Raw genomic sequence first — 27,030 nt, forward strand, 5'->3', positions numbered from 1 at the left:
AACAGAGCTCCTAAAAAATAAAACACAAATGACTGAGACTCACTTAAAGAAATATCCAACACCCTTAGTCATCAGGGAATGCAAATAAAAAAAAATACTTTGAGATACAAAATCACACCAGTCAGAATGGCCAAGATCAATAAAATAGTAGCACATGCTGGAAAGGATATGGAGAAAGGGGACATCTATTTACTGCTAGTGGGAAGGCAAACGTGTATAGCTACTATGGAAATCAGTGTGGCAGTTCTTCAGGAAGATAGGAATAGATCTTCTTCAAGATCCAGGTATACCATCATTGAGCATATGCCCTAAGGACTCTATACCCTACTACAGAGACACTTGATCACCCATGATCATTCCTGCTCTCTATTCATAATAGTTAGCAACTGGAAATAGCACAGACCCCCATCAACTGAAGAATGGATAATGAAAATGAAATACATTTATACAACAAAATGTTTATATCTGTTAAGAAAAATGAAATTATGATATTTTCAGGTAAACGGATGGAGACAGAAAAAATGCTGAGTGGTAATTGAGACCTCCCCAATAAACGTTGTATGTTTTTTTCTTATTTGTGGTAAGTTTTCTAAATGTTGTGCTACAATCTAAATGAGTACAGAAGCTAGGTACCTAGTACAGACGAATGGGGAGAGGGGGATCTCCCAAGGAAGGAGGAATAAATATATTATTATGGACAGGTAAAGAAGAAATTAGAACAGGAGGATCAAATAGGGAGATGGATGGGAAAGAAAGGTAAAGGAGGGAATATTGGGAAGGACAACACACGCTAAAGGTCATTTGAAAAACCACATGGAAACCTACTACTGCATAAGCTTCCTAAAATATATACATATGAAAGGGATCTAAATTGAGTCACAAAATAATAGGGGAGAGGATGCCCCAACTAGGCATCTTATATCACCAAGTAAAACCTTCAGTGCCAGGAATGGGTTATATCTTGTTGGCCATGTGGGCCCCATGGAAACCAGAAACATCATAGGCTATTGCCAGGGTTATTGGTTGCTCTGCACAACCTGATAGTAAGGTCCTATTGCAATAGACAATATTTACTACTATCATCAAACACAGAGAAGTTGAGATGGTGTACAACTAAAACCTTTACCCTTATTGATTAGCAATTATGGTGCTGGGAGGTACTCTGCATAGTATAGGAGGAGAAATGTAATTATCAATATTACTCAGCTCCAAATCCTGTGACCTACAACAGCAACATGTCTGCAAGATATATTGGAGTGATAGTGGCACAAATATTCTAGGAATAACCAGCCACCGTTTAACTGTATGTAAGGCCCACTCCATAAGATGGAACCTGTAACACTGCTAAAGTAGCCAGAAACCTAAGATTAAAAAGGTCATGGGCCTATGGGAGAATCTACTATTATTATCTTGTTAAATGAACACATCAATAAAATAACTCCTAATGACATTCTCTAATACCCAGAGATCAGGGTTTCCTTCAACCATATCACAGAAGCTTCTTAGAATTCCTAGACAATCCTAAATGGAATGTCTTTATCAAAACCCTGCCTTCAAGGCTCAGCAAGCTATAGAGAAGAGGTAGAAGTATCGTAAGAGCCAGCGGTGGTGGGTTACTCCAAAGAAACAGCGTCTCCAGACACAACAGGCTGACACCTACATGAGCTCACAGAGACTGTGGCAGCACTCACGAAATTTGCACAGGTTCAAGCCAGATGAGACCCCAGCCCTGAGAGGTGGAGTGGACACAGGGTCCCACCCCCAAGCAAGAAGCTCTCTGTCACTGATACCTATTGACAAGGAGAGACTTAGTTTTCTCCAATGCTAGTCTCACTGGGAGTATCATGATTACACTCGAGCGTAGACCCCACACCCAGGAGCACCTGGACAACACAAAAGGAACTCAAGGGGATTTCTGCAATCTTTCTGTATCATTTTGGCTTTGGCATTTTTTTTAATCTAGTGTTTTTTGTTTTTTTTTTTTTTTGCTTATTTCAATTTTCATTTTTGTGCTTTTGTGGGATTTTTGTGTTTTTTTTTATTGTTTTGCTTCTGATTCTTGTTTTCTGTTTGTTGAAAGGGAGAAGGAAAATAACAAAGTTGGGTAGGTAGGGATGTGGGGAGGTCTGGGAGGATTTGGGGGAGGAGAGATGTGATTAAATACATTGTATGAAAATGTTTTCATAAAAAACATAGAATGCTCCTGGAAAAAAATAAAACATCTGGGTTTCATTAGTAAAGCTGGGTGGGTAAGGTAGAAGGCATTTATGGCTATTAAAATAGGAAATTGCAAATTCTTCCATCAAGACTTGAAGTAGAAAGGAGAGGAAGGGCTGAATTTGAAAGCTTCTTGTAAGATGGAATCCATAAGATTCAGGACTGATCGATATGATGATGGAGGTGAGGGAGACCCACAGCCCACCTTGAGCAGGCAGGTGGGGGGCACAATTCACATCCAAGGACAAGGAGGCCAGTGTGTCAGGCACAAGTCTTAGACATCAGGCGAGGAGCACATGAAGATGGGGCTGGAAATAATGCTGGAACACAGAAGCAAACCTTGGATTCACAGAAGCCGCTGGTAGAAACGACAACACACAGATGCACAGATTATATTTATATGAGACTGATGCCTGCGATCAGCCATGCCCCCACCTCCCAACAGAGCTACTGTAGTCCTCTACAGACCAGCTCCACTGAACACAGTCGTCCTCCTAAAGCACCATTGTCCATGACGTGCCATGCCACAGTGACCCAACTCCCTCACAATTTGGGCTCACAGTTCCAGGATGTAGTCCCTCATGGTGGGGACATGAAGGCAGCAGTCATGTGAGGGAGCTGGTCACACTGCATGGACAGTCTCCTTTTACATTCATTTTGTGACCCCATCCACGGGATAGGGCTACCCACATTTAAGGTAGGCCCATCCACCTCTCTGAGTGCCGTTGGATCCCAACAAACACTACCTGAGACATCTCAGCTCTGACTTGAGACTGTTCTGTTATGAACTGAAAATGTGTCCCGTCTGTACAAAGTTTTCCACTCAAACTGTTACCATGATTTAATTCCTAAAACCAAAGCCCTTTTTTACCTCCTTCCAGACTTTTTCTCTAATTATGCTAACAATGTCACACGTGTGTGTGCACAAACATCCTTTTTGCTCTCTCTACTACTCTGCCTGGTCTCCCTTCTCTATCAACCACCACTTCATTGCCAGTTCCTTCTCCAGACTCACAACTGCAGGCTCTGGAGAACAAAGACTTGTACTATTTGTGTTGAAATAGGAGCGGCGGGCTGGGTCCCACCACCCGGCTAGCTTTACCCAAAATAATTACACACAAACTGTATTCATTAAAACACTGCTTGGCCCATTTCTATCTAGCCTCTTCTAGGCTAGCTCTCGCACCTGGACTAGCCCATTTCTAATAATCTGTTGTAGCCCACCAGCTGGCTTACCAGGAATGAACTTAACCTCCGTCTGTCTGGAGTGGGAGAATCATGGCAACTCTCTGACTCAGCTTCTTTCTCCCAGCCTTCCATTCTGTTTACTCCACCCACCTAAGGGTGGGCCTATCAAATGGGCCTAGCAGTTTCTTTATTGCTTAACCAATGAAATCAACAGATTGATATATGACACTCCCCCATCATATTTGCGTACAGGAAATTCTCCATACGTAAGCATCAAATTCATGTATCTCTGCATTGTGAGGTGTTAAAATGTTTGATTTTGAAAATTACTGTTTGAGTTACTGACAAATTTCATTTAAAAAGTATTTCATGAATTTAGCTTGGGATTAAGACCATTCCCACTGGCTGTTGAAATGGTTTCAGCTAAACTTCTGCCATTTTGTACTATGTATTTATGCACAGCTGTAAGGTCAGCACTGAGGACTCGTAAATCAAACTGCCAATCAACTTGGAAAAATGCTGAAGATGCTCTGCTTCCTGCGGACTCAAATATTCAACCAAGACTCAATTCTCTACATAAAAATAAACAAGCACCTCCATCTCATTAGATCCAGCTTGCCTGACCTTTAATATGTGGTAAAGCGTATGTATATAAGTATTTTAAAAATAAATTCTGTTGTGATTTACTATGTTACCTGTATACAAGCATATTCATATACCTGGGGTCACATGAAACTTCTTGAGCTGAGAAAGTGGTGAAAGTTTGTGGAGCCCTGTAAAAGTGGAGTAGTATGTGCAGCAAGCCTGTGCTTGTGATGGAACTTCTCCCACTTGGAGAGCTGTCGTGCAGAAGTATGATGCTTGTAGCATATGCAAAGTATGTGTGTGACAGATGTATGTGCAATTGTATGTGTGGGTGTGTGTACCTATGTGTGGTTGTGGATGCCAGAAGAAGATACCACATTTTTTTTTTTGCCCTTTCCCTTGAAACAGAGTGTCTCGCTGAACCTGAAAGTAGACTGGCAGAGATCAACCTTGGTGATCCTTCTTTCTGTCCCTCAAATGTAGGGTTACAGATGCACACAGTCATCTTTCTAGCATGTGTGCTGGGGGATTTGAACTCTGGTCCTCTGATTATGCAGCAAATATTACTGCCCACTAAACAATTTTACCCAGTCCTGATCATTAATAATTATTTTTTAATTTAGATTCTTCTAAATTAGTGGTCCTCAATATAATCCTTGAAGATAACATTTCTATCTACCTAATAGACAGAGAAATAGAGGCATGGCATGGTGAAATTACTTTCCAAAGAGTCTTAAGACAATACTGCTAATGTTGGGGGTGAGGCAAGGTTTGAATTTGCATCATTCGAATTCCTCCTGATATAATGCAATGTCATCTTCATGGCGACATGAAAGCAAAGAGCACTGGACATCAGGGCAGGGCTATGTCTCTAGCCCTCGAGATCAGAAATAAAGCTGTCTTTCCTGACTGATGCACAGATGGTCACTGATCAAGCCTCAGACTGTAACAAGCATCCTGACTCTGACTTCTGGGGTTTGTTAATGTAGGAAGAGGGTCCTCCACATTTAAAACATACATCTCTGTGTCCGTGTAAACTCCTTTCTATGATTTCATCATAAAATTATCATCAACAGAGATGTAGAGCCCAGCTCTAACATTTCTATACAAGATATACTTGTGGGTTATCCACCATACAAAGATGCAGTTGTTTCAGAAGAAGTTACAAAGCATCAGTATTTCAAGCCTCCTACAATGGAACAAACCTTGAGCTAACTACTGGAAGCAGTTGCTTAGATAAGATACCAAAAGCGTAAGTGGTCTGAAATCGGTGAGTCTTTGAGCAATTCTGACTTAGCTTGTTTCTGACAGGCTTGCTAATCTCAGAAGTCCTGTTAAGTATCCAAATGTTTGAGCATGAAGAGTCTTCATGAGACCACAGGGACACATGTTACTTACAGGTGGTCTATAGGGAGTCTCCAAGCACATTCCTTTGGGGATAACACTGACGCTTGATCTTGCAAGGCTGATCAAGAGAATTCATGATAAGCTTGAAGAGCACTGACCCCTCCAGGAGTGTCCATGGGGTAACCAACAGTATCAATTATTTTGGTAAGGAGTCTTCCCTTTCATAAACTTTGCCTTGTTGAAACAGAAAAGTAATTCTGAGCTGGGTACAGTGGTACACCAGAAACCAGCACAGGCAAGGACAAGGAAGGAGGTGCTAAGGTTAGGGCCAGCCTGGGCTACACGGTGAGGCCCCATCTCAAAATAAAAGCATAAAGAATTTTAGGACATACCTCTTTATGCATTCATAACTAAGCTATATATTTTGCCTAAATTTGAGCCATAGAATCCTATGTAATTTCTGTGGTAAATATATGTATTTTCCCCCAAACTAATAGGTCAAGGTAATTTTTTATTTTTGATACATTTGATCAGATACTGAAAGAATCTGCTAAACATACTATAGTTATTTTATCGCTTGCAGTCGCTCTAAAATAAAAACCTAGACAATTTCTTTGGACGCATTGACCATTTTATCTTTAAGCTTGTGAACATTTTTATTTTTCAATATTTGTTTAAAATTTCTTTATCCTAAAGAGTCATATGTATATTTCTTGACTGATAAAATGATCAAAAACCCACTATGAAGGAGAAATGTCATGCTTATTTCTTTATACAACATATTTTAATGCATTTGTAATTACTATTATGTAAGTTATTGCCATGTGACATACAGTGATGGTTAGTAGTCATTGTATATGGCACTTATATATTATAGTATGCTATTATACAGGAATTTATAGTAGTAATTTACATCATACTAAGTTATTACATTATAATTAAAATCACTTATATTATTACCATTATCATTTAGCACATGAAACACTAAAATACTACTAAGATACACTGCAATAATGATTACACAAGACAGTCTTGGATAATAACAATAATAACAATAAGACCATTCTGGATTTACAATGGTCCACTATAAATTACACGTGACTCTATTGTGGACAAAGAACCTTAAGAGAAAGGGAACATCAAAGAGAAAGATGTTATGTGTTAAGGTCTAAGTCACTAAGGCTGTTAAAATAATTTACACTGAATATGGTGACAGATCAGCCTCTATGGTTTTACTTCTTCTCCTCGGTCTGAACTCGCCTCTTCCCCTGCACCTGATTGAAGACACCGTGGTGCACTGCTGTCTTCAGACGCATCTAGTCCACAGGAGACATGCTCGCTCTACTGTGTTATTTTGAAACCATTAGTTAGTCACGCAAAGATTCTAGCTGCAGGTGTGCACAGTTGTCTTTTCCCTCTAAAAACACCACTGGTATTCCTCTCTTTGGAGAAGTGCACACACAAATATAATTTAGGGAGTGACATATAGATTCACATTTTCCCCGTGAGTGGTGTATATACATTCTACCATCGATATTGCCCTCACAACATTGTGTGCTGTAAAATGATTGCCACTGAATAGGCAGAGAGTGACTTTGCTTTTCTCTATAAAATTGTGTTAACGAAAGTACTGGAAGGTTTGAAGCAGCAAACACGACTCAGCTAAGCACTCACATCTTGTCGTTCACGTTGCGCATCTGTTCATCTTGCTTAAGTGCCTCTCTGGCCAGCTCTAAGTGGTTGATGGGTTCTGCCACCCTCAGGGTGGGCTCCAAAGGCTTGTAACGCTGGTGCAGGACTTCATTGATGTCTCGGAAGGGTCCCTGACAAGACAGGAGGAGAAACATGTTTCACTATGGAAGAGTCCCAATACAGTAACAACTGCAGTGCTGAACTTCTACAAAACAGAACAAGCTTATTCAATTATTTTTAAAATGCTTTCCTGAGAAATAAAACAAGTAAATAAAAGAACAAGAATATCAGTCAGGCAATGGTGGCACACACCTATAATGCCAGCACTTGGGAGGCAGACACAGGCAAATCTGTGAGTTCAAGACCAACCCAGTCAATAGAGCAAGTTTCAGAACAGCCAGGGCTACACAGAGAAACCCTGTCTCAAAACAACAACAACAAACAAACAAGAATATCACTTATCTTCTGGAACTGTCCTCTCTCATGAAAGTGATTGTCTTAAAATTGTTTCAGACTGGGCAGACATATCCCTTCATGTCAAGAAGTTTCTCACATGTGGACTAGCAAACCTAGGTTGCTTTACATTGCAACTTTACAGGCATCCTTCTTCCAACACAACTGAAGTGTGTGCTTCCTCTTTTTAAGTTAGTAAAAACAAGAAAAATTTATGAGCATTAACTTTCCAAAAGTCCTCTCATATTTCAAACAAAGCCTTTATGTGGGTGCCAAGTGTTGTATTTACTGTTGGTTTCTGAAACATAAATGCCCCACTGACCATCCTCGTTTTATCTGAATTCTGATGCTGAGTGGCTCCAGAACTAAGGACTAAACCTGAAAGAGGAAAGAGTGCACAGACAAGCCTGGGTGGCTCTCGGCACAGCCTCCTGTAGAGTAAGGTAAGGCACGAGGCACCAGAGTCCACTGGCTGGCCAGCCAGCATCATGCTGTGCACAGGCAAGCCAAAGGCAGTTTAGGCATTTGCTGTGTCATTAACGACATACTGTTTTATATCTTTTCACCCATGTGTTAGAGAGGAATAATACAAAATGGACAAAGATTTCTAATCTCATTCCTTATTCTTGAAACTGTCTCCTTTAGATGGGTTATTACTAAGAAGTCGCAGCTGGAGCCTCTGCGAGTGCCGAGTGAAGACTGTGGGGCTAATAAAAAGAAATGATTCACGCCTCATTTATGTTCACTTATGTTTTACATTAATAGAAACCAATAATAGGAACCAGTTACCATAAAAGTCATGGACCGTAAATAACACAAATGGCAGATCAGTATCATCTAGTACTTTCCGCAGCTGGACAGGAGGATTGCTATATTTGGAAGTGGTTAGTGGATTTGTATTGGAAGTTTGCTTTTTAAAGACACACGATCATGATTCCAATCTGTAATCAAGAAGTCAAGAGTCTTAAACTGAACGCTTTTGTGCTTTGACAAATACAATGATGAAAGAATTGGTATTCAGTTGTGTACTAAGTGCAAGTCACTCCTGAGGGCCTGTCTTCTCTGGGTGTGTCAGAGTTAAGAACTGGACTCAGGACTTCCTTTAGGATGTGAGCCTAACACTCCATGTGACCTTAAAGATACGCTGCATCTCAAAAGTGGCAGGTTCTTATTTGTTACAAAAATAGAATTTAAATGCATTTGGGACAATAGAACCATCAAAGAAACAAAAGTTCAGAAGCTGAGACCGACAAGGTCAGCAGATGCTTTAAACCTCTGTTGGAAGATACACACACACACACACACACACACACACACACACACACACCTCTCAATCTCTAATCTCCCTTACTAGACTTGTCTGGAATTCACTAGTTCTCTTGAGTGCAGGGCTGTCAGAGGAACCTTATTTAAGCAATAACATCATGAGAATGGACCAGAGCTTTTCGCACTCTCAGTCTCCTTGTCCCATCTCAATCAGCATCTGCCTTTGAGCTCAATGGTGTACCTCCTTGGTTAGTAAACTTGACAGATGCTGACTCTTCTTTGCCACAGCTTCTGTTAGCCACATTTAAGAGCTCAGGCATATGCTGTTCCATTTGTTCCTGAAGTGACACAAGTTAATATATTTTGGAAATAACTTCAAATTTTAGATATTTTCATTGTTATCACTTTAACCAACAATTCCTGGAATGTTGGCCTCAACCTGAGCCTATGAAAATCAAACACATTTCTGTTCTACAGTCAATGTGACTACATAGTTATCCTTTATTTCAAAGTGTTTATCCAAGTTTAATAATGAAGATTTTAACTTAGTAGAGTTGTCCCAGACATTCAAGAAATCATCATCCAAATCCCAAATGCTGTGTCCACACATTGGCATCTGGGCAGTCTTAAACATCCTCAATGTACAGACCCTTTTATTATTGAATAAAAGAAACGTTGCTCAGCCAATGAATACACAACAATCCTGCTGTGCATAAAAAGAAAGACACGAGGAGAGAGGGAAGGGAGGACACAAAAGAAGAAACAATATTAACAAAAAGAGAAGAAAGGATGTTAAAAACGAAAGAAGAAAGGAGGTGAGAAAGAGCATGGGCAGTATGTGCAGATGAAGAGAAGGCTGTGGGGTAAAGGAGAGAAGGAAAAAGGAAAGAAAAGAAAATGACAAGAAATTAAATGAGAGAAAAGCAAGAAAAGAGACTAGAAGTGAGAAGGGAACAGAATGTCTATACTAGCAGAGGAATACTGTTGTAAGATGTGTTACGTTTGTTTATGCTGTGGAACGTTTGTTTTAATGATGCAAAGCTGTGTTGCATTCTTTTATGTTGGATTTGTTTAACTCTGTGAAGCTGTGATTCTTTGCCTGTCTAAAACACCTGATGGTCTAAAAAGAGCTGAATGGCCAATAGCAAGGCAGGAGAAAGAACAGGTGGGGCTGGGAAACAGAATAAATAGAAGGGGAAAAGTAAAGACAGGAAGAGAGAACAAGTAGCAAGAAAAAAAGGGGGGGGGCAAACCACCCAGCTACACAACCAGCAACGGAGAAAGAAAGAAAAGGTGTACAGAAATAGAGAAAGGTAAAATCCCAGATAATTTAAGAAAGTTGGATAGAAACAAGACAAGGTATGCCCAGACATTTATAAGAATGAGACTCCATGTGTGATTTGGGAGGTGAGTAAGTTCTGAGTTCCCCCAAAGAACAAAGAGCTAAGAGATAAACAAAAACAGGTTCTCTCTAAAATGTCATAAAACTAACAGCTAATAATACTTATTTTGTTAGCAGGCTTGAGAGGAAAATATTGAAATAAAGGCAATCGAGGGTGTGATTAGAGAGAACAGAAATACATCACAGATAATTATAGCAATGTAGGAAGTCCTAACACAGTAGGACGCAAGTCATCTGACTATGAGGCCCACCAGGTGTCAGGCATGGAGAGTCTTGAAGGTCTCTAATAGGCCCTGCTTCAAGCTCTTCGCTGTTCTGGGTGGTCTCCTGTCCTTGGATGGAAACAGGCCTACTTGTCTTCAATAGACAGAACAGGGCAAAGGACCTGGGATCTTAATTCTGGCTTCTGTTTTGAAAGCTTCTCCCCTTCTTCAGGATGGTTCTCAAGATGCTGTGGGGCAACTTTGTGAGTTGACAATGTGAGGAAGGACAACATGGCAGCAGCTAGCCTTGTGGATGATGGAACTGAGCAAGAGGATCTCTTTGCCTTCCTCTCCTTGCAGCTCATCCGAACCTTCAGAGGAAGCCACAGCCTGGTTGAGCCCTGACAGCACTCATGAGAAAACTAGATGCAGAGGCACTACCCTAGGGATGCTATGGAAGGCAAATGCATTTTTGGTTTAAATCTTTCTGTTTTCTCTTTCTGGTAACTGATGTTCACGGGTGGATGTACAGAAGCAAGCCTGTGGAGGGAGCCAGTGTGCAGAGGGTTACCCTTCAGAGTCAAACTCAACCCATCTGCCGACTGACGCTAACCACAGGCAGCTGCCATCTGCAGTTGAAATACTGAAGGGTTCACAGAGTTGTCCCTTCTGGGACAATGGGGCTTTTAGGATCATGACAAATATCCTTCCCTGTCTAAAAGTCTATCCTCCAGCCCAGAAAGGGCTTTTCCTACCTAATTCTATCACAATCCAGATACAGTCATGATTTCCTATCTGTCTGTGCTGTGAGTCTTTGGGGTGTCTCCAAATCTCAAACTGGCACTTTTTAAATGATTCAAATGGAAGTCATATTTCAAATGGTACATACAATATGGGCATCATCTGAGGATAGGTTATGTTAAGTCTGTTGCATAGCACTAAACATATTTCCAGCAGTAATGGATTACAGCAGGTGCTACTGTAACAATTCATGTAAAACAGTCCAGTATTGGTGCAATAACCTGTATTCTCAACCCACACTCAGTAGGATGTCCAACACATCCTACTTTTTTGGCAACAAGGTTAGCATGACATATTTCATATTTAAAGTTAAGCCTTTATTAAGAAAGAACTTTTGTTTCATAAAACAAAGCAATTTTAATCATACAACATCATGGAAAGAGTAAAAACACTTGTCACGGGACAAAAAAAATCCTAAAAAACTAAAACACTTGCAGGTAGTGTGTAGTCAAAAAACATGGTATCAGGTTTGCAAGGTATTTTTAAAGTAGCTAACATAAAAGTGATCATGCCTTTTGAGTCATGGATGGATAAAGATTTGGGCACACGTATGTGATGGAAATATATATATCCTATGACACGTGAAATAGGCCATGATGGGACACAGGAGAAGAGAAATTGAGGGCATTTTGAAGAGTGTGAGGTTGGCAAGAAGTAGTTGTTTGTGAGTGACGATAGTGGTCAGGCAGCAGAGTTAACAAGCCTGATGCGATAGAAAAGTGTACTGGAAGATGACGACATTAACAAATGTCATGCATATACTATGCCACAATAAGAGGCTAGGAGGAGAGCGAGGGTAAGAAATTAATGACAGATTCATACGGGGTCGCTTGGTACCTGGCACAGCTTCCTGTCGATAGGTGGCAGACTTGCTGACTGCGGGAAGGAGCGGGCACTGGTGCAGGCCAGCCAGCTGCTGAGGCTGTGGTGGGACCTGGTCTTCGTTGCAGTGGCTGGTTGGTACATTAACGGCTTTGCCTTCTGTAACCGCAGCTCCCAAGGGTCAGACTCTTTTCGGAAGGGTGAATTGTATATACCTGGAACCTAAAGAAGAACAGCTCTTAATTTTAATATGAAGTTAAAGTGTCGTGCATGTAAGGGAGAAACAGTTGAAACTTCAACTTTGCTGCTTAATCAGGGCTGGGCTTATCAGAGGGGAATTGAGGGAATACTGACCCTTTGGATCCAGTTTAGACCAATAATCTTAGAGACCTTTAGGATTGCAGAGTAAATATGTTTTTAAAACTCAGTCTGAAATTGTATTTGAGGAAAAATAACAGTGGGATCTTAAGTCATCCATTTTGTATTCTTGGCAGATAAGCTTCAACGTCTATCTGTAAGCCGTGCCATCTTTTACGTGAAGGCAAATGTGCAATGTGTGAATGTGTTTGATGGTGTTAACTCTGAGTCCTATATCTGCACTTCACACCCATACGGGACGCTCACTGCACTCAACGGGACATCAGGTGTCCTGCTTCTGCAGTGGCATGTTGGCCTTGCTGCTCTGTGATGGCTCTGTCACACACTGCACAGAAAAGTGGACTGGGCCCAGCATCTGCTGGGTTGTAGAGGCTGCACACATGACACGTGACGAAAGTGATGTTCAAGTGCAGCAGATGTCCGTTTTCTAGAAACCTCTTGTTATTCAAATCACAAACTGTATAGAACCTTACTTGATATAAATATATTTTGGTAGTATTAGATTTCCATAGAAGCATAATAAAAATACGTGTACATATCTATACATGTGCATGTATAAATACCCTTCATGCAAATTCACATATGTAGGGAAAAGTAAAAAGTTTCAAGGATGGCATGATTGGTGGCTCGGTAGACACAAAACTATATAAAGAATTTATTAAATGGTTCTGTTATTGATAAAAATAGACTTTTCTTTTATGCTGTAATTAATACACAAACATCTCTGAATCATATATTACTTTGGCACAGGTGAAGTCCCATGGTAGTACTAGGTAGAATAGCTGTCTTTAGAAAATTGTTCAGGAAAAGTTTGACATTTCTAATGAACACTTAAGCAAGAGTTGGCTTTTATCCTACACCCACCCCAGGCCTGACCCAATTCTTCCTTTCTAACTTGGAGGTACCACTCTGCTCCACCATCATCCATCACATAAGTTGCTATTTCAGAGTTATCTTTGTGTCTCAGTTTTCCTCAGCAAGCAAGTGGAGTGCATGGCAGTTCTTGGGTATTTTGGCAACCTCAAAATCTATCAAGATGCAAGGTACGCAGTAGACACTAAGTGACTCTAAACATTCAACCGTTCAGAAAAGTGCATCAGTCCGGCAATCCCAGCTTTCCAAAGCAGCGGAAGAACATGAGACCAAAGGGAATTCGAGATGCGACCCTTTTCTACCACACATTGTTCATATTTACTCTCAAGGAACCATGATTAGACCTACTTGGGTCACCTCAAATCCAACTTTTCTACTTTTCAATTAAGGACTGAATTTATTGTACATAAAATAAAGCTAACAAAACACATGTCTAAAACTATTTTCAAATTGTTTCTTCTTTGATATTTACTCCTTAATATGAGTGAGACTATATTTTAGAATGAGTTTTTTTTAAGTTACAGAAAGTAATTTAGTGTAAGGGTAACACACTTTTGTTATTATAGAAAACAAAGTGGATGGATACATGAAAGAAACAAATGGCAGTGAAGGAACATATACATATGTGTACATATGTCTATAGAAGCTTCAGTGAAGGAACATATAAACATATGTGTAGGCATGTCTATAGGAGCTTTAGTGGCCACTCAGCTGAGGGCAAGTCTTCAGATGGTTTTTAGAATGCTTTTCTAGATCAAGAATGTACTGAGGATAAGGGAGAAGAACAAATGTTAGATTAAAAAGATGACTTCGACATAAAATAACCATGTCATTTGCTCTCTGAAAAAAGATACAAGATAATAAATACCATTTTGGATGGTGGCAGGCTAATTGGAAATCTGTTAATTTACTTTACTGCCCAAATTTCCACGACCTTATAGATTAAGTTGTGAGATTCATACAACTGAGCAAAGGTTGTAATTTACCATTTAGACTCTCGTTGGCCTGAACAGCTGCTAGCATCTGTATTAACTTTGCTCCGTTAGGAATCTTGATCTCCTCGTGCATCTGCACGCACGTGTATACATAGGCAAAATGGGAAATGCAAATAGCCTGAGAGACATGATAGCTTTCTTAAATTAGACTTTGCAACTATATAGAGACCTTCTCATGTGTATTCTCTTTGCAATTTAAATCAAATATAGATAGAAAATATATTTTAATTGAATTTCAAATGTATCATTTAAAATCTTCAAGGTGTCAGTATTTTAGAAATTACTAACTTACCTCAGGAAAAGCAGTCTGGCCCTCCTGGACCCCCCACAGCAAGCAAATACCTATTTAATGCTATAGTCACCATTTAATTATTATTTCTTTAAGTAAGTAATGCTTAAAAATATATGACTGTCTCAATTGCCACATTCCATATCTGAAAGCTGGTTAAGAAGAATGTTTCCTGCGAGACACAGAAGACTCAGTAACCCCAAAGGGACAAGGACATATTTTCTACTTTTCCCATTTCTCACAGCCTAGAAGGGCCACTGCCATGCTAGCTTTGGGGACTTCATTTTCAGCAATAATTTCCTAGAGTGACCAACACTATGGGGAAATCTGTGCTAACTGTTTGAAAAAAGAGAAAGAGAAAGAAAAAGCCTAACCCTGAGTTATTTGCAGTTCTGTCATGCTAACACTCAACTCAATAAGGCCTAGGAGCTCTCAGGAGGCGACTCTGCTAATAGCTTCCCACTGACCTCTTTGCAACAGGCCCGGCTGCTGACTGGTGGCCCGGTGGTGAAGACAGCAAATGAGGTGTGAAAGCTGATTTTTTTTAAAGGCTATGATTCTGAGTGGTCAAAAAAAAAAAAAAAAGGCAATGAGTTATATAATAGATATATATTTGTCCTGAATTTCCCCCTTCAGACCGTCCATCATGGGAACTTTAGCATGACCTAGAATATTAATTATGTCAGGTTGAGCAATGAGCAAATGTACCATTTGTTAGCCAGTCACCCTTAGCCTTACATTAATATTTTGAACTATTCCATATTTCTAACAATCTATCAGCAGGCTCCTTTCTCCTCAGTCTTTATTCTGAAGCTGGAGTGCTGGATGAGAGAGAGTATTTTTAGGTGTTGCGGATTTGAAAGCAAAGGACAGACGTGCTCACATGGAGCGTTGCAGTCTCAGGATGTTCAGAACGTGTGTGATGCGGCTCCCTCACACAGACCTTTGTGGCCGGGGTGCCTGAGGGATGCTGCAGTCGGCTTCTTCTTCTTTCTTTGTTGCTGGGGGTTCCTCTCAGAACGCATTTGTCGAGTGAAGAGACTATGAAACTGAATGTGGACACCTTGGATTTCCACACCAGTTACTGATGTTTCCTGGTAGGTTTTGCCATCTAACACAGAGTCAGAGCCCAGACTTGGAAGCTGCTTACCCTGGGAGTGAACAGGTTAGTTCAGAGACGTCACCTTTTCCTTTTAGGAAACAGAAATCACTCTAGTCACTCAGCAAACAGAAGCCACAGATTATTACAAAGGGACAAAATCTAAAAGCATTTTCAGGTGTCTTGATTTAAAAATCTGTGAATACGGTGAGAGGTCCCCATTTCTCACAGGTGCCTACCTGAAGTATGCCTGTGCACTAAATTGTAAGCAGATACAGTTAGAAACAGGACATTAAGGAAAGGCAATAGCAAAGGGCTTTGAGGACTGGAAAAGTAAAAGTGGGCCAGAGAACTGAGTGAAATATTTGCCACTGCCATTGAGTTGCCTGCTGAACCGACAACGGCGACACACTCCATCATAGCTATCGATGTCCTTGTGCTGGGGGATTTGCTAAACCCCACTCAGTAAGTAATTGCCCTGCTGTTAGGAGACAGTGTTGCCATGCTGCCGTAGCCCGGCGTTTAGGAGACAGCTGGATGGCTGCTCCTGCTGAGGACTGGGAGGTAGCATGGCCATTTCTCTGCTGTAGCAGCTGCATTCCTCCCGCATCTCAGGCTGCACTCAGCGCTGGGCATTCACTGACGTCTATGTGATATGAACCTACTGATGTAAAGTGAATAAAATCACATAAAAAGCTAACCCCTGCTAACCACACACACTTGCTGTTTTACCTCAGCTAAGAGAGTTTTGGAGCCCGGGTAGTCTCAATCGCTGCGTGAAACAGTAGAAATCTTCACGACTCTTGTCTTATTTTTAAAAGCATTATTTGCTTAAAACTCAGGAGCCCGGCATATTTCACACAGGTTTCCTTTGGTGGCTGCTTGTCACTGTAGCCCTGAGCTGGTCACTGTAGCCCTGAGCTGGAGCACTTGCTTACTGCACACCAGGTACTACCATGTTCTGTCCTCAGCCCTGCTGCCACACAGAGAGAGCAGAACTGAATGGGAAAGAAGAGAAGGGAAGAAAGGGGAAGCCTGGAGAGGAGAGAATAAAAGAGAATTGTAAAAGGTTTCCATCAAGTTACAGTGAAGCCCTGTGAAGCAGTCTGTAGAAGTCACCATTACCTCCTGAAGGGGCTTCTTGCAAGACCTCTAGGATCTTAAACCGGGCAGGGTGGCATACAGGTGCTATTTTCCACTGGCAGGTGACTTGTGTGTTCACTTGGTGGCCATTCTCTGAGAAACTCAGTGCTGCTGCTACTGGGAGCAGTAGACCTGCATTCAGCTGCGCAGGAGAAGACTCCAGTGTCCCTCAGGGCTCAGCAAGCCTGGAGAAGACCCAGCGGCCCTCAGGGCTTGGCATGTATGGAGAAAACTCCAGTGGTCTTGGCATGTATGGAGAAGAGCCTAGCAGCCCTTAGGACTTGGCATGGCTGGAGAAGATCCCAGTGGCCCTTAGGACTCAGCATGCCTGAAGAAGACCCTGGTGGCCTCGTCATCTATGGAGAAGAGCCTAGCGACCCTTAGGACTTGACATGGCTGGAGATCTCTAGGGCCATCAGAGCTTTGGTGCAAGGAGAGGTAGAAATGCAGAGCCCCTCCCCCCGAAGCATCCTCTAGATGCAATGTTGTGCCTGTTTTATTCTGGAGAAATTTTTGGGTTTTTTTTTTCATGTTTCTTAAAGAGGAAGAAACAAAGGTTTGGTGTCATTTTATTCTTACATGATCAAAGAGAAATATTTTTATGTAGCCGCCATTACCAAGTAAAAGATGTGCATTTTTAGAGGTGAATTTGCTATTTCTGTTAATATTAAAAATGAAAACATTTCATGTGAATGCTGATGAGAAGGAAAAGATTTAAACACAATATTCCCTAATGCTAGCTAAAGTCAGTAACTACAGACCACCGGCCAACCTGCTCAATCTAAGGTATGCACAGAGATGGACAACACCCTTCATGTCAGAGGCCAATCTAAGGTGTGCACAGAGATGGACAACGCCCTTCATGTCAGAGGCCAATCTTAAGAGGAAGGGAAGTCTGACTTTCCATGACATACGGTAACATTCCATAGCTGAGGCACACATCTTCTGGCGCCTGTTATCAAAGGTATAGAACGTGTTGTGGGAACAGAATCTGTGTAGCAAGAATACCTGCAATTGTTCTAAAGCTAGGTAGCATTTTCTAATAAAAAATGGGAGAAAGGCATTGAGACCAAGAGAATAACTGAAGAAATCAGAGAGGGGGAGATCTGGGGAAACAGTCAGGGGACATCGAGTCTGCCACTTGTGGGATGAGGCTACTGCCAAAAATGATCTTCAGAATGTTGAGCATCATCTCTTATCTCTTCAAGCTCTCTCCCCCATGTGGCTATTTCGGGAACATATAAATGTGTCTCCTAGTCTAACCTCACTTTCCTGTCAATCCTGTCATCCAGTGAGGGGGAAAGCACACACTCCCCATTCTCCTACTTTTCCTGCTGTGTTCTCTCCCTCCCTCCCTCCCTCCCTCCCTCCCTCCCTCTCTCTCTCTTTCTCTCTCTCTCCTTCCCTGGGTCAGGGAACAGAGGGTTTCAGTCCAGCGTGCAAAAGGTGCTCCCACCCAGGTATGCTCCTGTCTCCCTCCCCTTGAAAGCCAGCCTAGCAATGGGAAGCTAATATCCGTTCCCTACTTCCTTCTCAGTGCATTGCCATGGGGCTGTTCTTGTTTTACTATGAGATCAGTGCACTGTGATGGGGGCTGTTCCTGCTTTACTATGAGGTCAGTACATTGCAATGGGGTTGTTCTCCTTGCTTTACTATGAGGAGAAGAATGGAATCACACAGAATCAGTCATTACTGACAGAGTCCAGAAGGTATAAAGCAGATCCATCCCATCTTTCTCTAATTGGCTTTGAACTTAAACAGGGAAAGATGCTCGTGATTAGGCCCCAACATCTGTCTTTCTCCTTTGAGCCCGTCTCTATCCCTATTCGTCCACCCCAGGCCTTTGGTGAAGATCTTGTCTCCTCCCTGTCATCAAATGCACTGGCATTGCAGATAGTGCTGTATATACCAATAAATGGTCCATTTTTTTGTCATTTGGAACATAACAAGCCACCTTTTTCACTAACGTGAACATTATTAATCAAAAGAACTATTAGTAGCTAATTTGAGAGTAAGATGCCAAAGTCATAGTTTTTTATTACTTTTTTTTAAAATCTCAATCACATGCAATATTGAATAAACTTTTTCTGGACAGCAGAGGTAAAAAATAATTAGATGACAACCACACATTTACTTCTCTCTAGAGGCTCTGAGAAGACAAATACATTGCCAAAAACCTGTCCCTATGGGCCCAGAAATCTATGCTTGCCTTCTGGTCAAGAAGACCCCACACATCAAACTTGTTCTCCCTTGCCCCCACTCAGCATGTTTGAAGACACTGGTAACTAGTTCCACAATGCAGAGAAGGCAATGGTGTGGAGTGTGCTGTCCAGTTCTTGCTTTCATGTTTTCATGTTTGAAGACACTGGTAACTAGTTCCACAATGCAGAGAAGGCAATGGTGTGGAGTGTGCTGTCCAGTTCTTGCTTTCATGTTTTCATGTTTGAAGACACTGGTAACTAGTTCCACAATGCAGAGAAGGCAATGGTGTGGAGTGTGCTGTCCAGTTCTTGCTTTCATGTTTTCATGTTTGAAGACACTGGTAACTAGTTCCACAATGCAGAGAAGGCAATGGTGTGGAGTGTGCTGTCCAGTTCTTGCTTTCATGTTTTCATGTTTGAAGACACTGGTAACTAGTTCCACAATGCAGAGAAGGCAATGGTGTGGAGTGTGCTGTCCAGTTCTTGCTTTCAAGCAACAGAGGCATTAGAGTGTGCTTTCCACTGCCCAGGAGCACACCCTTGAGGTGGGCCCTTTCTCTGTACCATGCAATCCATTAGGAGAGAGTGGTTTTGAAAACAGCTAAATCAGAGTGTGAATTTCAGGTTCACTCTGCCTGGTGTACGACCTGGCTTGATTTGGCCTGTCTAGAATCTCACTGGTGTTAGCCTCCACTCCGTCTGTTCTTTACATACAAGATTTGTCCTTTGAAGAACCCACAAGAATAAACTGGGGCAAATACAGATATTACCTTCAAATATTGAATAATCTTGTTATGTTATTTAATTAAAAGAAGAAATACTAAGCGATTAGATTAGGAATAAAATCTAAACTACTTGTTTTGAATCTAAAAATATTGCAAGTCAGAGTTAGAATAAAGAGTACAATATGCTAGCGCCTACATGGAATATCAGTACCAGGAGATAGAGACATTTTAGGATCAATGCAAGTTCAAGGCCAGTCAGGCCACACAAGGAGACCCTGACTCATAAAACAGCAAAAAAGGGGAGGTTTTATGTTCCCCTTTATGGGTTCACCTACACTATAAGGAGGTAGGTGTAACTCCAATAATGAAGGTAAGTGTTACATTAAAGTGTAAAACAAGGAGGGAAATTTGCCTTAATAGATTAGAGGAACTCAGCAATTTGAATGTTCATGCAGTAGTTGACAGGGTTACTGATTTTAGTATAGTTATGTAAATATACATCCAGTACAATTAATTGAGTCATTTTAATGATATAAGACCCACAGATGCTAAGGACATTGTTAGTGTTAGAGCATGTTATTGGTATGGAAGAAACCCTGGGTTCAGTCTCCAGCATTGAAAGATATGTGTTATGTATGTAACACATTTGTGTGTAATAAATAAATACCTTTTATTATAAATAATAAATAAATACCTTTTAGCTATGATCAAATGTAAAGCATATATTTTAATAATTCAGAGTTTTTGATATACCCATGTACATATATATGCTTTCATAGCAAATGAAGGACAAACTTGAATACGTTTAAAAGAAAAATAGTAAAAAATATGTAACAGTTTTGGCTTCATTTACTGAGGCGTGAGAGGGTTGGTCAGTTCAGTATGTTTGGGACAAAGCTAAAAATAATGATGAATTGGGTACACATTTATGTTGGGTTTAGTTAGTTATATTTACATAAGTTTTGTTGTTTTTTAAATATTCTTGAATCTTCACAGAGCAGTAGCTCCCAGTAATAGCATACCCCTCACTGTAGAAACTAAGCCAGGAGAGAAAGCGCCCCGTAAGGCCGCACTGAAATATGGCCCATGCACTGCAACCTACCTGACCTCAAGCTACTCTGGAAAATTATTCCAATAGCCATATAAATCGTAAGGACAAAATTTAATTCTTAGGATTTTTCTATCTAAAACTGAGAAATCCCTTCTTTTTTTGTGGTTTTTCGAGACAGGGTTTCTCTGTGGTTTTGGAGCCTGTCCTGGAACTAGCTCTTGTAGACCAGGCTGGCCTAGAACTCACAGAGATCCGCCTGCCTCTGCCTCCCGAGTGCTGGGATTAAAGGTGTGCGCCACCACCACCGGGTGAGAAATCCCTTCTTAAAGAGATCTCCCTTCAAAAATTTGTGTTAGCACACATATTTAATCTCAGCACTCAGGAGGCAGAGGCAGGCAGATTTTTGTGACTTGGAGGTCATCCTAGTCCAATAGTGAGTTCCATGCGAGCCAGGGCTGAATACTGAGACCCCAGAATCCTTTCTCAAGAAAAAAGGAGAAAAAGGGAAAGAAAAGGATTCCAAGGCATAATAGATATAATACATCATGCAACCTTTCCATAGGAATAAAATCTTAGATTAATATTACTAGAGGAGAGAATGAGTAATTCTCTTGCTGCTTTGGAAAGACTAACAAAATTATTGTCAAAACATAGAGAACAAATATTATAGAGTTTGGTCAAGCAGTTAATCAAAGCAGTTATATTTGAGACTGTGAGTAGTTGATCTCTGTTGGACTTTTAATATTTTATATGAATTGGAAATGGTACATCATTATAATAATTTCTTCCTTCTTTCCCATTCCTCTACCTCTTCTTTCTCCCTTCTTCTTCCTCCTCCTTTCCTGCCCTCCCTTCTCCTCCTCCCTACTCCTTGCTTCCTCTGTTGCCTTTTCATTACTGGCAATTGAAACTAATGCCTAAAGGGTGGGAAGCAAGGGCTTTCCCACTGATCTAAATCTCAAGAAAAATGTATTCATTTGGTTGCATTGAGAATTATATTATCTAAAACTGCAGCTCTGGAGGTCCCAGTCTATGACCTTGAAGGACACCAGCACTCACACGCACCTGCCACTCTTCCACAAACACATAATTTAAAAATCAATAAAATAAATTTAAAGAGTGGTTCCATAGCAGGATTCTATTTTTAATCACAAAAAGGAAAGTTTTATAATGTCTTCCTAAAGAATTCATTTAAAAATTGCTTTTTAGCATTGTATGTTGAAAAAGAAATTACATGTATATGTATGTAGGTTTTGTGGGTGCGTCTAAGGTAGTTTCTTATGTTTCTGTTTCTCTTCAGTGGCTTCTGATTTTCATTTTGCTTCTGTCCACATTTTTGCCTGAATTTCTTAGATGTATCTGGTAGTCAAGACAAGGGGAATAGAGCAGAGAAGTGACTAATTTGGTGACAATGTTTTTTCCCACTTAATTCTCTCTACATAATGAAAATTGAGGATAATAATTCTCCTTTTTCATGTATTACAATACAATAAAAAGTATCTATACCCTGCAGGAGGGAGAAGGTAAAATAGAAAAGCTAATGCCTAGTTCATTCTCCCCCTAGTTCAGCCTTTGGTCTTTCCTAAGAGAGAGCAGCGAAGGTGGGGGATGATGATCAGCTGCCATCCTGGAATGTACTGCTCAGTGGGATGCAGAGTGAATGGCCAGGCACCAAGGCCTTCTTGAACTATGCATCCAGGGGTAAGAAGTCAGGCCTTTATCTTCTGCATAGTCTTCATGAAAGAATAAATAAAAGGGGGAAAATGCCCAGACGACATTTTGGTTAATGTTGTTGAGGTAATTGCTGCTTCACAGAACATGGTAAAGATAAATATATGGAAACAGATAAATATGATCAATCAGTTAGAGTTTGCACATGGAATTTCTGTAGCTGTCTATGCATGGCTTTGCTATAATTTTCCATCAAGGTTCTAACTTTATTCTGAGTGTCCATGGGCTGTTGAGCGCATTTCTGTAAGCACTGCCATACCCTTTAGTAGGAAAATAGTCAGGTGATGGAGCACTTATCTCCCTGCAAGGATCTCTGGATCCTCCGAAACGAGGATGGAGTGCCCCGTGTGTGGAGTTCACTTAGTTATATGCGGGGCACTGATTCAGCTTCCAGTGCCTGAGCCTGAGTTCTCCAGAGAACTCCAACATCATCGATTTCTTTAAGCTAGAGTACACCTGTGAGCAGATGCATCTTTAAATTTTCAACCTTCTTTTGGAAGAAGGGTCTGGAATGGCAGCCTTACCAATCAGTCTCTTAGGGAGCTTAATGCAGGAGACTTTCTGTGATTTCAAGAACAGTCTGGGTGACATAGTGAGTTAGGGGACGCCCTAGGATATGTATGCAGTGAGATACCGTCTCCGCAAGCTCCAGGAAGTTATTGCTGGAACCACGCATTTATGGATCTGTCCTGACTCTCAGCGCTGGTCAACTCCTGTAAAACTTTGCCTTATCAAAAGGACAGACCATGAAAGCATTTAGAATCAGTAGCTGGGAATATATGATTCAGAAAGCAAATATAAGACGTACACAATGGAATGGAGCTAATAACTCAACTTGAGTGGTGGTGAGGCCTCCAAAATGACTGACAGTTTTCTCCTGAGTATCTGACCCACTTTCATTTTGGTGCCATAAATACTTATTTCATTGCCCAGATAGATGCATCCCATGGATTCCTTAAGCTCTTTAACATACTGAGTTCCCTTCCCATCAACCCTATGTCTTCCACATCTTCATACTCTGAGCTTGTTCTCAGACTTCCGGACAGACCTTTCTCCCACTTCCTCTTATGAACTATTAACAATCTATCAATTTTTGCCAATCTACACTAATAAGGACAGCTGACCAGTTAATGTATTTCATTGATAAAGTAGTTTAATAGGAGGCAGGTAAACATCTTTCACAGTAGAGGAGTGGGAAGGGTCAGTGTGGGTGGGAAGCTGCTAGAAGTTGCCCTCTTTGCAGGGAGAGCAGGACTCAATGGCCAGAATAGAGCTAGCGGTAAGAAGTAACCAGCTTCATCCGTGTGTAAAGAGATCCTTTTGGTGAGCTTTTCTTGAATAGAATGTCAGGTTGTGAAGGCACAGCCACCCAGAGGAGCAAAGGAAGGAAAGACTGAGTAGGCAGGGCGGAGGCAGATAGCGGAGGGTTGTCAATGGTTACGCTGAAAAGGAAGGATTGTTTTAAATATATTTTTATTAATTCTTTGGAAATTTTATATATACATACAATGTATCTTGATGAGATTCACCCCCAACTCCTCCACAAATCGTCCCAGTCACTTCAACACCCTTCCCATTTTTGTGTCCTTGTATTTTCTTTTTAAACTATTTTTAATAATCCGTCAGGTTCAGTCTGTGCTGCCATAATACTCATGGTTGTGGGCTACCAAGAGGACCATGGTTGACCAATTAGGGTGCCACACCCTTAAAGCTGACTGTCCATCCTCAGCAGCCATCTGCTGTCCATAGCTCCTCAGCCAGGAGCAGGGTCTGTGAGACCCTCTCCCCTCCACACTAGAATGCTGACTGGCTTGAATTGTGCAGGTCTAGTGTAGGCCACCACCGTGCTCTGATGTCATGAAAGCAGTGGCCCTGTCGTGTCCAGAGGACACTGCCTCCTTCCAGTCCTGCCTGATCTCTGGCTCTTACAGTCCTTCAGCTGGCTTATTAAATGTCCCCTGAGCCTTTGGGAAAGGAGTGTGATACAGACATCCAATTTATGGCTGAGGACTCCACAGATGTCATGAGTTTATGCATTAACTGTCATCAGCCACATAAAGAAATCTCTCTGAAGACCTGAGGGCTGTGCTAATCTGTGGGTATACAAAGATTTTATCAAACAGCAAGTAAGGACCTTGGGAGGCTTACAAACTTCAAATGGAAATGAAATAATGGTAGTTTTGAAAGATTAATCTGACAATATAAATATATTGGGATAAAGAACAAAAGACTTAACTAAAAATAATTTTAAAGAATTCTGTCATTGCTTAGAATTCAGGGGATGGGCATGCAAACACTGTCTTGGACAGACAATGAAATCAAAGGTAGTAGAATACACAGAAAGAAAAAAAGTCACAACATGAAAATACAGCAAAGAGAAAAGGTGTAACCAAGAAACCACAAGGAGCCAAACTCTTCCTGATGTGAATGAAGTGGCCTCTGGGAAAGGACCAACAGGCACAAAAGTGTGCTGCAGCCACTAATGGTGACCTTCACCATCATTGCTCCTGAGTTTCCCTGTGATAGCTGGGTGCTCATCCTAAGGACCCTGTTTACTGAGAAGCCTGTCCAAATATAGCATTCCCAAGTTCATGAGACATCTTCCACAGATGCACACACACCACTACACAAGCAGACAAAGGCACATGCACTCAGATAGACTGCCCTCTTTCCATGACTCCATCGCAAGACAGAGGTGCAAACCAAAAACTAAATCCTTAATGTACTCAGACTGAGAACTTTTCCGCTCGCTGTCCTCAGAAGACAGTGTGGGAGGTAATACACAATTGAGAAAAATTAAATGTTTCTAATTAAAATTTCACCTCATAAGCTTTATCTTGGAAATATGCTTCCCATTTAACAGACTACCAGTTAATTATGACTAGGTCAAGTCTAAGTTTTAATTAAGATATAGTCCCTTTTCATATAAATCTAATTTGGATGGTTTTGAGAAAAAGATGACTGCACACATTTTATTTTTTCAAATATTCAAATATATCAAATTATAATTTGTCAATATTAATCACCACAAAGGGTCTTTTTGAAAAAAATCACAAGACTGAAAAGAATTACTTTTGTACCCATATGAAAATTGTCAGTATAAGGAAAATCAAAAAGAACCACGCAGATAACATGAAAACTATTTCTATGATACACTTCCATTTGAATGTGTGTTAACTATCAAATGCCAGAAAAATATGCAGTTACACTGATATTTATCCTTATTGTGTTTATTTTTTCCTATGATCATATTAACAACTTCCACTTATCAATTAATTACTGCTATGGATAATTCAATATAGTGATGTTCATTTCAAAGCACCAGCTCTTGAAATTTGGATCTTGAGTTTTACATGCACCCCTGTGACTGCTGATCCTCAGGAAGCAATGTTTTCCTTTAGGGAACACAACAACAGGCCTTTGCATACATCTACCAGTAGATGGAGCAGACAGCATAATTTATTACAAAGAACAAGGGCAACGGAAGGAAAATCAGTTTCTCTGGAATAAAACAAATCTGTAAATGAGATTTTCTTCAAAGGAAATGTGCCCTGTATGTGCTAGATTTGGTTTGACTGGTTACTGAATCAAAATGAATAACTTTATTAAATAATCAATCTTTGCAGAAAGATAAATTAAATTTACAAATGGGAGGCATTGCTTGCATTTTACTTTATTCAAATCAACTAAAATTAGCTTTCCTTTCAAAAAATTTTTACAGGGACAAAGACTTTTTGATGTGTTCACTTAGTAAGGACGCTAAACACAACCCTGCTTTACAGGTGGCGGGTGCATAGCGAATAGTATTTTCTAGGGAATATAATTGACTAATCCTGTTATGTCTGTAGCAACAAATTAACCTTATTACTACTAGTAAATGGTGATTGATTATTTATGCAAATAAGTTGCCATGTTCGGCTTTCTGATTGAAATAAACATATAAAAAAGGTGCTTTACTATAACTTGAACTTTCTAATTAATAAAGGCCTGAGGGGGTCTATTAATTCACTCATTGCAATATTAGTTATTTACTCATGTAACTCCTATCAGCACAAACATATTTGCTTGAATAAAGATGAGATAACAATAAAAATTATGAATAGCTTCTAAAACTATTTAGAAATGTACATCAGATTCATGCTAAAAGTTGAAATTTTAAATTGCATCAGCAAATATCAATATAACAGCATAATCAGTCTAAAGTTAATTCACTAAATAATATTATACATATCTGAATTAACAAACACAATTTTGCCCTTAAAAATTCTTCAAGGGGGAGAGGGGTAGTGGAGAGGGATGAGGAAGCGATGTGTGTGAGGAGGGGGAGGGAAATGGGAAACGGGGAGGAGGCGGAAATTTTTTTTTCAACAACTAAAAATAAATAAATAAATAAATTTCTTCAATGTTTTTAAAACATTATTTATTATAGTAGGTTCAATATTACTTTAAAGCATTATTTATTATACCTACTAACTATAGGAATTTAATTCTATAATTAGTATATACAATGAATATTAATATTATTATTACTAGATTATTGGAACTTCCAATAAACTATGTTCTCCTTTA

General features: G+C 40.4%; 1 protein-coding gene across 1 annotated transcript in view; it reads right to left on the reverse strand.

The window, feature by feature from the left end:
• Positions 1 to 27,030, reverse strand: part of Spata17 (spermatogenesis associated 17) — a 157,036-nt gene that overhangs the window by 58,918 nt on the left and 71,088 nt on the right. The window contains exons 7-8 of the mRNA XM_041635251.1: positions 11,992 to 12,198; positions 7,012 to 7,160 (exon numbers count right to left, since the gene is read on the reverse strand). Of these exons, the coding sequence (XP_041491185.1) occupies positions 7,012 to 7,160; positions 11,992 to 12,198 (356 nt within the window). The remainder of the gene's footprint in view (positions 1 to 7,011; positions 7,161 to 11,991; positions 12,199 to 27,030) is intronic.

Source organism: Microtus oregoni, unplaced genomic scaffold, assembly GCF_018167655.1.
Source record: "Microtus oregoni isolate MIOR12 unplaced genomic scaffold, Mior012 000047F_ref0000412, whole genome shotgun sequence".
NCBI classification, from domain to species: Eukaryota; Metazoa; Chordata; class Mammalia; order Rodentia; family Cricetidae; genus Microtus; species Microtus oregoni.